Source organism: Pristis pectinata, chromosome 25 (assembly GCF_009764475.1).
Source record: "Pristis pectinata isolate sPriPec2 chromosome 25, sPriPec2.1.pri, whole genome shotgun sequence".
In the NCBI taxonomy this organism is placed as follows: Eukaryota; Metazoa; Chordata; class Chondrichthyes; order Rhinopristiformes; family Pristidae; genus Pristis; species Pristis pectinata.
Window position 1 is genome coordinate 7512452 of NC_067429.1, and position 13669 is coordinate 7526120.

Genomic DNA, 13669 nt, shown 5'->3' on the forward strand with positions numbered 1-13669 from the left:
GCCACTCTTCCAGGGCCAAGATAACGTGCCCACAGCTCCTAACCTGTACGTCTTTGGAAAGGATGTTAATGTGTTGGGAGCTGTTCAGTGAATCTTTCTGGACTGAAACTTGAAATGGGGGAGTTCTGCAATGAGGAATAGTTGTTCAGGCTGGATCTGTATCTGCTGGAGTTGAGAAGACTGAGAGGAGAATTGATTGAAATATATGCAATCCTGATGGGTCTTGACAGGGTGGGTGTGCAGAGAATAATTGGTCATTTGTTTATTGGTAATGGATTTATTATTGTCACATGTACCTAGATACAGTGAAAAACTTTTCCATGTCATCCATTAGGATCATTTCAAAACATAAGTACATCAAGGTAGTCCAAAGGGAAAACAATAACAGAATGCAGAATAAAGTGTTACAGTTACAGAGAAAGTGCAATGCAGGCAGACAGTAAGGTGCAAGGGCCATGACGAGGTAGATTGTGAGGTAAAGATTTCATCTTTATCGTACAAGAGGTCCATTCAAGAGTCTTATAACAGCGGGATAGAAGCCATTCCTGAGCCTGGAGGTGCGTGTTTTCAAGCTTTTGTATCTTCTGCCGATGGAAGGGAGGAGAAGAGAGAATGTCCGAGGTGGGATTGGTCCTTGATTATGCTGGCTGCTTTACTGAAGCAGCAGGACGTGTAGACAGAGTCAATGGAGGGGAGGCTGGTTTTTGTGATGGACTGAGACACTAAGAGGATCTTGGGGATCACTGTTTAAAAATAAGGGTCACTGATTTAAGACAGTGATGAGGCCATTTTATTTGCCCTTGGAAGGTGGTGAACTTTTGGATCTCTTCTTTAATAGTTAGTGGAAGCAGAATCTTTGAATATTTATATGGCAGAAAGAGATATTTGTAAGCAAGAGGCTGAAAGGTTACTGCAGGAAGACAGGACTGTAGGGTTGAAAGTACAATTGGATAACCCATGATATTATTAAATGACAGAGATCAAGTCGGCTATTCCTGATCATAATTCACAATTTTGTTTGTAAGGGTTAGGAAGGGAATTAGGAGGAGAATGATAAAGAGCCAATTGGTCTGTTGACACCTCAGTATTGGAAGGATTGAGGATGGTTGGAGTTGGGAGATACGAAGTAATTTATTATTTAGTCCCCACATTATCCCAAGCAGCTTTCGGTTTTCCGACGTGCTACTGTTTAAGGAAAAAACCTCTTCATAAAGTGTTGTCAGCGCTATTGATGCATCATTGCACAGCTGACCGAGATCAGGGTGAATACTGCAGATACTTCATATCTGGAAATTCACAGCAGGTCAAGCTTCATTCGTGGAGAAAGAAACAGAGTTAACACGTTAAGTCATAAGCCTTTCGTCAGACATGGGAAATGTAAGAGAGAAAGAGATTTTACGAAGCAGAGAATGGAGGATGGGGAGGAGGGAACAGTGGAAGGCAGGAGGGAGGGAATGACAAAAAGCAGTGATGGTCACAAAACAGCAAGCTCAAGGGAGGTAAAAATGCAGGTTTGTCTAAAATTACCAAAGAAATAGAGTCATAGAGCCATACAGCACGGAAACAGACCCTTCAGCCCAAATGGTCCATGCTGACCAAGATTCCCATCTAACCTAGTCTCATTTGCCCGCGTTTGGCCCATATCCCTCTAAACCTTTCCTATCCACGTACATGTCCAAGTACCTTTTAAATGTTTTTAATGTACCTGCCTCAACCACTGGCAGCTCATTCCAAATTTGAAAAGAAAGCTGGATGTATGGAATGAGAATCCTGGAATGCTGATTATTTGGAATTGTAGAACTCAGTGTTGGGTCCAGAAGACTGCACTGTACCCAGTCAGAAGGTGAGGTGCTGTTCCTTGTGCTGCATGCAGTGTTGTATTTGAATGTGTTACTCCACCCCATTCAGGACATGCTTGCCCATCATTGATCAACAGCATTGATCTGGTAACAGCAATAAAGGTGGTTTTAATATAGCGCCTTTGAGGGGCAGCACATGAGCACAGCCAAAGCTAATTGGACAACAAACCACCTATCAGCAATCAGCATGTCAAACTGCAACCGTGAGAAAGCAAGCTTCAGGACAGTGACCTTTCACCAGAACTGAGAGTTCAAGTTCATATCAATGGACTTTTTATTAATACTAATGATAGTGAGAGAGAGGGGTTTGGTAAGTAAATTCCAGAGCGTAAGATCTGGACATCTGTAGCCAATGGATCAAAGCCAACCCCAGATAAGCAAGAACAAAGGAACCTTGAAGAGTAGGAGGATCTTGAGGTGATAGGGAAGAGCAAAGGAGTGGAACCATTGAAAGCAAGGACTGAATTGAGACTTCTCTGAGCCAAGAGAATATAGTCTGATGAGAGTATTAGGGTGATGAGAGAACGGCCAGTGCAAGTTACAGAAGTGGTCTTGGTATTGGTTAATTATTGTCAGATGTACTGAGGTACAGTGAAAGCTTTTGTTTGTGTGCTATCTAGACAGATCATGCCATACATAATTACATCAAGGTAGTAAAAAGAAAACAGAATGCAGAATATAGTGTTGGACTTGCAGACAAAGTGCAGAGCTGGTAAATAAATAAAGTAGATTGGGAGATCAAGTGTTAAAGATTCATCTTTTAGCACATGAAAGGTCTGTTCAAGAGCCTGAAAACAGTGGGACAGAAGCTGTCCTTGAGCCTGGTGGTGCATGCTTTAAAGCTTTGGTATCTTCCACCTAATGGGAGAGGGGAGAAGAGAGAATGCCCAGGGTGGTCCCCAGGGATGCTCCCTGCAAGGACATGGGTCCACCTACAGGTTAGGTACAACTTGTCCTTCTGGTGCAGGTGCCACCTACCCCAGAACAAAAGCCAGTGATCCAAGTCCCCTCTCCTTCACCAGTTCTTCGACCACACATTCATCTGTCCTATCCTCTTATTTCTACCCTCACTAGTATGTAGCTCAGGGAGTAACCCTGAGATTATGACCCCTGAGGTCATGCTTTTTAACCTTCTGCTTAACTCCCTAAACTCACTTTGCAGGACCTCATCCCTCTTTCTACATATGTCATAGAACATTGAACATAAAACAGTACAACACAGTAACAGACTCTTCAGCCCACCGTGTTTGCCGAACCAATTAAGCTAATGACACCTAATTAATCCTTTCTGCAAGCACATGGTCCATATCCCTCCATTCTCTGCATATTCATGTGCCTATCTAAAATGCCTCCCATCATATCTGCCTCCACCACCACCCCTGGCAATGCATTCCAGGCACCCACCACTCTCCGTGTAAAAAAATTTGCCCCAAACATCTACTGTGAACTTTCCCCCATTCACCTTAAATCCATGCCCTCTGGTATTAGACATTTCGACCCTGGGAAAAAGATACTGGCTGTCTATTCTATCTATGCCTCTATAATTTTAAACTTCCGGGACAATGGAGATTGTCAACGAGATGGTGTCGTCGGAAGATTTACTGAAGTTTGAGAAGAAGTGTAATGTGGAGTTGAAGCAGGGCTCGCTGTCCAGAGCAACACAGTTGGGGCAGGCACTCAGGGAGCTTCAGACTTGGACCTCAAGAGTGGCAATGAGTACTACAACCTCTGGCTGTTCCCCTTCCCCCTTCAGAACGTTCTGTACCCGATCCGAGACATCCTTGACCCTGGCACCAGGGAGGCAACAGACCATTCTGGAGTCTTTCTCTTGGCCACAGAAACGACTTTTGTGGCCTTCAGACCTTAAGGATAGAAGGTGGAAGAAAGGTACCCCAATGACATGTGTCGCCCCCTTCAGGAGAGGAGGTGTAAGGAAGGTAGCTTAACAAGATGCACCCACTTCAGAACAGAGAATTACAGAAATATATTCCAACAGAGGAGGAAATGAAATTGATGAGTAGGGATAATTTAAAAACAATTCCAACAAAAAATAACATTCCATATAATTGTAATAAAATTGAAAGAGAGGAACGTAGAAATAAAGATCCTGAACTCAGATGGGAATTAATTAGAACACTGCTGTAGAGTTACCACTCTCCCTGAAGGTTTAAAGTCAATGACCTGAAGCTATTTCTACTCATTGATGGGAGCTACATATAAATAGCATTATTTGTGTGTGTTTCACTGGTTGGAGAATGAGCACAGATCCCGGTGGAATTCACAAAGAAAATGAGAAATATAATTCATCATTACGAGAGTGATTATTCAATCCTATTGACAGGAATTGGCTGGCAGATGAGGTATGAAGAACCATTGTATCCAGAGTGAGCTCCATCTTTGGATCTAGTTAATTAAGCCCAGTTGCTAAGTGTGAGAACTAGGGCTGCAGTTATTGCTCTGTGTTTGTGTGAATCTACTCCAGTAAAAATACACCGGGGAACTTGCTGTAACCATGGCAATGCTAAATGATGCTGACTTTACCCTAAAATTTCCGAATAAAATACCTGACCTTCAATCCATTTTAAAAAAGATCGAAAGATTGGCCAGAAGTCTGGATAAAGATGAAACAGAGCTATTTTAAAACTCATATCGTTCCAACTCCACTCTCTAATTCCTTCGGCAAAGTTGAGTTTCGTTTGGGGCAGGGAAAAGAGGTCCCATCTCCCACTAGGATTTGGAAAGTGGAGATAATCATCCAGGGTTCCTGCCATCCAACATTGTGCAACAAAGTGCTGACCTGCTCTTTCTGAGTGAGGGCAGTAGTGAATGTGAAGTGACAGCTCCCTTGGTCACCACTGGAATCACTGGTGCAGTATGAACACTTGGCTGAGGGAACCAAGGATCTCAAAGCTGATGGGACTGTACAGCAGTGCAAGACTGTGCCATTTAGGATAAGGTGCAAGAGAAGGCAAGTAAAACAAAAAGGAAGCCAAGGAAAAAGAATAAAAATAAAATGAACCATCCAAATAACTCGGAGACACAAGAAATTGCAGATGCTGGGATCTGGAGCCAAAAATCAGACTGCTGGTGAATCTTTAGGTACGATGAAAAACTTGCTCACAGCGACATCAGCGTGTAGATTCAGACAACACACAGAACATAAACTACACATAAATTATACAAGACGGTGAAAGAAAAGTGTGTAAAACAAGACATATGTGCAAAAAACACAATCAGAAGCAAGTTCATGGTGTAGTGGTTAGCATAACGTTATTACAGCGCCAGCAACCCGGGTTTAATTCCCGCCGTTGTCTGTAAGGAGTTTGTACATTCTCCCTGTGTGTCTGCGTGGGTTTCCTCTGGGTGCTCTGGGTTTCCTCCCACATTCCAAAGACGTACAGGTTAGGAAGTTGTGGGCATGCTATGTTGGTGCCGGAAGCGTGGCGACACTTGCAGACTGCCCCCAGCACATTCTCAGTAACACAAAAAGACACATTTCACTGAGCGTTTCGATGTACATGTGACTAATAAATAAATATCTATACCTATACAAGAGGTGGTCCATTGTGTTCCACTGCTGAGGTAGGATTAAGGTTGTGCAGGTCAGTTCAAGAACCTGATGGTTGTAGGAAAGTCGCTGTTCCTGAACCTGGTGGTGTGGGACTTCAGGCTTCTGTACCTCCTGCTTGAGAGGAAGGCATGACCCAGATGGTGGGGATCCTTGAAGATAGATGCCATCTTCTTGAGATGGCACCTCCTGTTGATATTGTCAATGGTGAGGAGGGCTGTGCCCATGATGGACCAGGCTATGTCTACTACTCTCTACAGCCTTGTGTGTTGCTGTGCATTGAAATTCAAATATGTGAATTTATCCACATTTGATGCACAAAGCCAAAGTATTTTTGAATTGATGAGACAGTGGGTAGTATGATATTCAAAGAGACTGAAGTGTACTTGTGCACAAGACACTGAAGGCCAGCATGCAGGTGAACCATGTGGTTAGGAAGACTAATGAAATATTAGCTTATATTGTGAGAGTATTTGAAGATAAATGTATGGAAGTGTTACTGCAATTATATAGGTGAGGCCACATCTGGAGTATTGTGTACAGTTTTGGTCTCCTTTCCTAAGAAAAGATGTATTTGCCATAGATGAAGTATAGAGAAAGTTCACTAGACTGGTTCCTGAGATGCCAGGTTTGATGTATGAGGAGAGATTGAATAGGCTCAAATTGAGAAGAATGAAAGGAGGTCTTGTTGAAACCAGCAAAACTCTCACAGGACTTAACTTGTTATTATAACAGAGAAGGAGGCTATTTGGCCTATCAGGTCCATGCTGGCTCGCAGTTAAACAATCCCGTGAGTTCCATTCCCCATCTCCTTATTTCCCTATATCCCAACACATTCTCCCTCGTATACCCATCAGTTCTCAACTGGCTTTTATCAATTACCAGGCCTCCTGACAGTAGTCTCCCCTTACTTACTCAGGTAAAAACCATTCATCACATTGATCTCTTTTACCAAATATCTTCTCAGCATCTCCTACTCTGTGGAAAACAGCCCCAGCTTCTCTACTCTCTCCACTTAACTGCTTATTCCCAAGACCAATAAAGGAAAAAAGGAAAGGAAGCCTTGCACTGATATATTGCCTTTCACATCCCTTTCCCAAATCACCCATTCATGAAGTACTTTTTAAAGTGTGGTGATTGTTTTAATGTGGGAAATTTGACAGCCAATTTGTGCACAGTACAGACCCATGAAGAGCACCATGATGACAATTATCTTAGTGACGTTAGCTGAAGGACACGAGGGTAATCACCCTCAGCATCGCTATGGACATGAGGGTAATCACCCTCAGCATCGCTATGGACACGAGGGTAATCACCCTCAGCATCGCTATGGACACGAGGGTAATCACCCTCAGCATCGCTTCCATTCCACCCAAGGGAACTGCGCTTTAGTTTAATGTCTCATCCCGAAGAGGGCCATTCTGATGGTCTAGCACTGCCTTGATTCAACACTTGTGCGCCATTCTAGACAACTGTGCTTACTTCTCTGGGGTGGGACTTGACCCTACAACCTAACTGCTCTCCGGGGAGTCCTGTGCAAAGTGCGAGGCCTCAAACTGGACAAACTGAGCACCGAGCATGTGACTGAGTGCCTGGATTTCCGAGTTCTGGCTGTGACCGGTTGAGATTTTGTCTGGCATACTCAGGCAGAACACTGCTTTGATCCTCACCCTGTTGTATTTACCACTGTTTATGGTGTAAACCTGGTCTCAAGCCATTGTGTTTCCAAAATAGATGTGGAGACAGGGGACTGATAGAACACAGGGGATGTTACTGTAAGCATTGGCTCTTATCAGAACTAATGGGAAATCACAACATCAGGAGCACTGAAAGTTCTCAACAACCTACAGACAGGACAGTCTGTCTCACCCATACTGAGATAAGCCATCCCGAAGAAACAAGTATGTTATTTTTAGATAAGCAGGCTGGAACCTTTGGTGGGAAGAGGAACGTACAAGGTTGAGGAATGTAGCAGAGCAGGTGCAGAGATCAGGTGAGGATGGACAGAGATATATTAAAGGTCTTCAGTGTCATAAAATGGGGGCAGTCCAATCTCCCCCAGTCCATTGTCACCAAAAGGCAGCAGTACAAAAGGTGTTCTTGTTCCATTCACTTTGCGCTGTAGGTTGGGACAGAGTAACAGCAATGCACCTGCAGAACTGGATTTTCAAAGCCAGTGCCAGAGGCTGGAACTTAACTAGTGGTAGATGTTCCTCTGAGACTGTCCAGTAATGTTTGTTATGCATTCTGCAGATTAAACGCAGAAGGATTGTGAGCTAAGAGAGGCTAAGGCGTCACTGGTATTATTTGAATCCATCAGATGCATGAGCATTACTTTTGTTTTATCGTTCTCTCTCCAAATGTCACATTTTAAATTATCTTCTGCCCGTGTCCTGGATTTGTGGAGGTGGCAGCACAGAAGGAGACAGGGTGCCTGTGACAGCTTTTGAAAGATCTTTCCAATTAGTGCCGCTCCTTGCTCTTTCCCCACGGCCCTGCAACCTTTTCAAGAATCTACCCAATTACCTTCCGAAAGTTACCAATGAATCTGCTTCCACTGATGTTTCAGATCACAACAGCTCAACACAAAAAGTTTCTCTTCATCTCTCCTGGTCCTTTGACAATAAAATCAGTTTTCTTTGGTTTCTAGCCTCACTGACAGCCCAAATTTTCTCTATTTTGTCAAAACCCCTCGTAGTGTTGAACATCGCACTCAAATCTTGCTATAGCCTTCCTTGCTCTTCAGAGCATAGTTTCAGCATCTCTCTGTATAACCGAAGAGCTTTGTTCTAAATGCTTCAGAGTTATACAGCATAGAAACAGGCCCTTCAGTCCATTGTCTGCACTGACCATTGAATTACCCATTTACACTGAATCCCTTTTCATTTCCTTACATTCCTATCAATGACCTCCCCCCCACCCCCAGATTCTATCACTAATCTACTAACTAGGAGCAACTTATAGTGGACAATTAACCTACTAATGCACATGTCTTTGGGATGTGGGGGGGGGGGGTGAAATTGGAAAACCCAGAGGAAACCCACATGGGCACAGGGAGAACGTGCAAACTCCACACAGGCAGCAGCAGAGGTCAGAATTGAACCCATGTCACGGTAAGGCAACAGCTCTACCAGCTGTGCCATTGTGCCAATCCCTCCTGCATTCTCAGTAATCCTCTGCACACTTCAGCAAAAGGATGGCTTACATTCTGCTGTCTATTCAATGAAATCGAGTTGCAGCTATATATATATTATGGAGATTAAATGTCTCTCTGATAGCTCCCTATCCCTTGGCATCTGCTGCCGTTCCTGTCCATTTTACAGACATGTACACTCCAACCACAGCCTGTTAGCACCAACTAACACCCAATGGAACAGCAGTTCACTTTCACGCCAGCGATACTCATTGATGCCTCGAGAGCAGGGTCACTGCTCCCCATTGGGACTCAGCCTGTGCTTAGAGTCATGAAGTCATAGAGTTATATAGCCCTTCACCCCAACTCATCCATGTCATCCAAGCGTATGAACATAGAACATAGCCTTGGACTATATTAGTCCGAGGTAACACTGCCTCAGATTATTTTTTTTTCTCCCTCAGTCTTGCACTAGTGTTGGTTTTTATTCTGCTGTTTATTTTGTACACATTCAAGTGATGTATAATTTAAGTTAATTAAATTTATGTTTGTCCTTGTCTTGTAATGTGCTGTGCTGCTGCTGCAAAAGGCTAATTTTCATGGCACTTATACCCTGTGTATGTATGCCTACAACAACAATAAACTTGAACTTGAACCTAGAACAACACAGCACAGGAGCAGGCCCTTTGGCCAACAATGTCTGTGCCAACCATGAAGCCAATTTAAAACTGCACATCTGTCAGCACATGGTCTACATCCCTCCATTCCCTGCCTCTTCATGTGCCCATGGAAGTGCCTCTTACACATTGCTATCATAAATGGATTGACATTGGCCAACAAGATGAGGGTTCGGGGCAGTGGCAGGAAGAGTTTGTAAGTGGGCTGTGTTGCCCACTGTGATCAGAAAGCCTGGTTAGCATTCACTGAATCTACAGAGAATACCGATTTAGACAGTCAGTCAGCAGATGTGAAGCTTTATCTCAATAAACACATCTTTTCTTCAGTAATGAAAGCCAAAGGGTTAATTCTAAGAGGTGCAACTCCCTTGTCAATGAGAGAAAGTACTTAACTTGGAACACGTTTCACAGTAGATCTATTCTGTGCAATGGGGATGTTCCACATGAAGTACGCAAAGGTGAACATAACATATATTTGAAAATAAAAGAAAACTGCAGGAGCTGGAAATCTAAAACAAAAAAAAGAAAAAGCTGGAAGTAGTCAGCAGGTCAGGCTTCATCTCAGGGAAGAGAAACAGAGTCAATGTTTCAGCTCGAAGACCCTTCCTCAAAACTGAAAAGGAGGCAAAAGAAGCTTGTGAAGCTGCACAGAAAGTGGGGAAGTGGGTGTCTCTGATAGGGCAAAACCGGGGTAACCATGGGGATAAGCTGTAGACAAGGTTATCTGGTCCATGAGTGAATGGGAGCAGTTAGAAGGTGAGAACATAGACGAAAGAATGTAGGAGTTGCAAAATGCAGAGCAGGAGGACAAGACCAGCAGGTCAGGCTGGGCACATCCTCTACTCCCATAGAGAAATAAAAGGAAGGGGAAAAACAAGTTGAGAGCTAATATGACAGATGGATGACCGATACTGACCAAGAAATCAAGCTACCTGAAACTGTAGAATTCAATACTGAGCCTAGACAGAGACATCATTGCCTTCATATTAACAGATATTTGTATCCAAACAGCAGGTTGCTTTCTGAATATTAACAACTCTTTCCCCAAACTGCAAATTGCCATGTATTAAAAGATGATAATACAAGGTAACATCAGCAGTGCTGGGTTCCCTGATTTGGAAGGTTAAGCATTGTGAGGTTGCAGCTTACAATTTCATGTCCCTGTTACAGACACCTCACTTGAAGGTTTAGACACCTGTAGGCAATGGACCTTAGGATGCCAGATGGTCACCCAGGTAAATCTAGCCCTGCCCTGTTGTCAGGGCTTTTTGGCCATAGACAGCATTGAAGACCAACCCAACGTCAATGCTTCACATGGTGATCACTCTGCACTGTCTGAGAGTGGGAACCCAAATAGATTGCCGTCAGGTTCTTGGGATGAGCTGACAACATCGGTGCCAGAGTGCAGAGGTCTTCCTTGGATGTATGCCTCCTCAGCAGTGACTAGCATTGTATACATTGAGCAGAGAATAAAGAACTGGAGCACTGAGAAATGCTGAACTGTGCAAGAAGAAGGATCTACTCACCAAAATATTGAACAAAGTCTGACATGAATTTCTAAAGTATGCAGGACTCTTAGCAACGTTGACGCACAGAGGGATCTTGGAGTGCAAGTCCAGAGCTCCATGAAGGTGGTCATACAAGTTGATGCGGTAAAAAAGTGGAGTATTGCGTTCATTTCTGGTCACCCCCATTATAGGAAGGATGTGGAGGCTTTGGATAGGATACAGAAGAGGTTTACCAGGATGCTGCCTGGATTAGAGGCCAGGGGTGGCGATGGAGGCAGATACAATACAGGTGTTTAAGAAGTTCTTAGACAGGCACATGAATATGCAGAGAATGGAGGGATATGGACCATGTGCAGGCAGAAGGGAGTACTTTAAGTCAATGTCATTAGTTTAATTAGTTTAGCACAACATCGTGGGCCGAAGGTCCTGTTCCTGTGTTGTACTGTTCTATGTTCTATGTTCTATGTGGTGCGAATTGTGAAGGCAGTGAAAGAGAGATTTGTATTTTATAGCATTATTTTTATGTAGGGGATACAGTAGTCAATTTCTTCAGAGCAAGTTCCCCTAAACCTTGATTTGATAGTGACTGAAAGGACTTATTTGTAGTGATGTTCATTTGCGGCTTGAATATTGACCTACACACTAGGGAATAACTCCCCTACCCTTGTTTACCCAGTAAACAGGAGACCTTTTACATTAATCAGAGTGGACATCCAAAGCCTTGGTTTACCAATTGATTCCAAAGGTAATTCCTCTGATAGACCAGCACTCTCTCAATATTGTACAGGAGAATGTGAAAAGATTTTTGTGCTCAAGTTGGGTTCTTTTATGTCAATATTAAAAACAAAATAAGATAAACTTTTTTTGTCTTCAATCTTTGCCATTTCCTCACTAAATATAACTTGGGGTCACGCTTGCCTTAAGAAGCAGCAGATGCAGCAGAATTCAACACTGCAGATGGGTTACCAGAATGTTTTCAAAATCAGAAGGCCTTCTAGTATCACCAGCACAATTAACTTCATCTAAGTAAAAGAGAAATCATTAACCATTGATCCAACTCTTATTGTTATCCAGTTGAAAACCTATGCCTGAAGACGTAGGCTAAGAAATGGATAACTGTTTGTCCCCTTTCCCACCCTCCTAACTGAGTGAAGAGCTGATGGGGTTGAGAATGGGTGTATGGGTGAAGAGCAACTAACTTTTATGAACTCATGCACCAGATAAACTTTTTTCTCTGTGAAATTGCATGAAGTATGAACGTTAGCCAGAGCATCATTTCTGCTCTGCCCAAGACTGTTAGAAATCGCAGAGAGCTGTGAATGCAGCCCAGTCCGTCACGTAAACCAACAACACCTCCATTGACTCTGCCTACACTTCCCACTGCCTTCTCCCCCTCCAATCGGGGAGAAGATACAAAAGCCTGAGAGCACGAACCATTAGACAAGGACGGCTTCTATCCGGCTGTTATCGGACTCTTAAAAGCACCTCACATATGCAAAAATATGAACCCTCGAACACTTGGTCTCCCAATGTACTCCATCGTGGTCCTTGCGCTTTATTTCTTAACCTGCTCTGCACTTTCTCTGTAACTGTATTCTGCATTCTGTTTTCCTTTCTCTACCTTGTAATTATCAATGGCATGATCTGTCTGGATGGCAGCACAACAAAAGCTTTTTACTGTATATCAGTACATGTGACAATAATAACCAATACCAATTTCGACAGAGAGGTTTAGTGTTCAACTGAGAGCACTTTGGTCTGATGACAACATCTATGACAGGCCAGCACTGGAGCATCAATTTACAACAATACCAACAACTTGAGTTATTCAGCAGAGGAAGGTCTCTGGGGCTGCAGTCTCCACTGCCACTCACAAACTCCAAACCTCTGGACTAAAAATGATTGACCAAGTGTTTAAGGAATTCTTGACATTCTTCTCTCCAACGGAGCATTAACCAATTGTTTTTAAATAGCTTAGTTTCCTTGTCTGCACACCATATGAATGAATTAATTGCATTTCTGCTGCTTTGGCCAGTGATCATTTGTAATTTCATGACATAAAATGAAAATAAATCAAAAAGATTCAGTGAAATAAGAAAAATCAATATCTTGTACCAAAACATTCTTGTTTCAAGTTTGATTTAAACTGTTGCAAGAATGTTTTGGGCCATTGGCCAAGATTTCCCTGGGCGTGGATGGATCATTCACCTGAAGTGGTGTTTTAGTGCAGTGCCTGAGGGACTTGTGTGACTTGTATTTGCATGTAAATTGCTGCATAGAACTTTCCACCCGTTCCCTCCCACTGCACCTGCTGAGAGGCAGGATATAAGGGCTTGCATTCAGGTGCTCAGGTTCCAGCCCCTGCTGATGTCCTACAAACTCCTACTGGCCCTTGGAACTTTACTGCTGTAGAAATACATAGAAGCACCATGTTATACTGGCACAACCAGGCTGAGCATTACTGGCCAGCTCAAACTGAACACTACCACCAATATGTCAATACCAGTGGAGGCCGGTGAGTAAGGACACATTCTATTCAGCATGAATCTGATGTACAGAGTGCTTTATTGAGAGTTCTCTTTTTGAAAGAAAAATGCACTTTGAACTTTGTGTTACGTGATTGTAAATTGCTTCTTGCAATGTCAGCATAAGGAAGAACCTTTCTAGAGCACCCGAACACTTTGAAATGTTGACCCGGTTGCAATATTGGAGATGCAGCAGGCAAGATGCACACAGCAGGATCCCACAGACCAAGTGATTGGGGACAGTTGGTCTGTGTTTAGGTGTTGGTTGAAGGGAAGCTCCCGTGCTCTTTTTCAAAGTAGAACTGGGCAGATATTTTACGTCTGTCTGAGAGAACAGATTGGCCTTCAGTTTAAAGAGTCATTCAAGCAAAAAACAGTCTCAATGCTCTCCTCCAGTAC

The 13669-nt window shown here is 43.3% G+C and overlaps 1 protein-coding gene across 1 annotated transcript in view; it reads left to right on the forward strand.

Annotated features, from left to right (window-relative positions):
- Positions 1-3421: 3421 nt before the first annotated feature.
- Positions 3422-13669, forward strand: part of LOC127582808 (transcription factor CP2-like) — a 60328-nt gene continuing 50080 nt past the window's right edge. The window contains exon 1 of the mRNA XM_052038374.1: positions 3422-3522. Coding sequence (XP_051894334.1) covers positions 3422-3522 — 101 coding nt within the window. The remainder of the gene's footprint in view (positions 3523-13669) is intronic.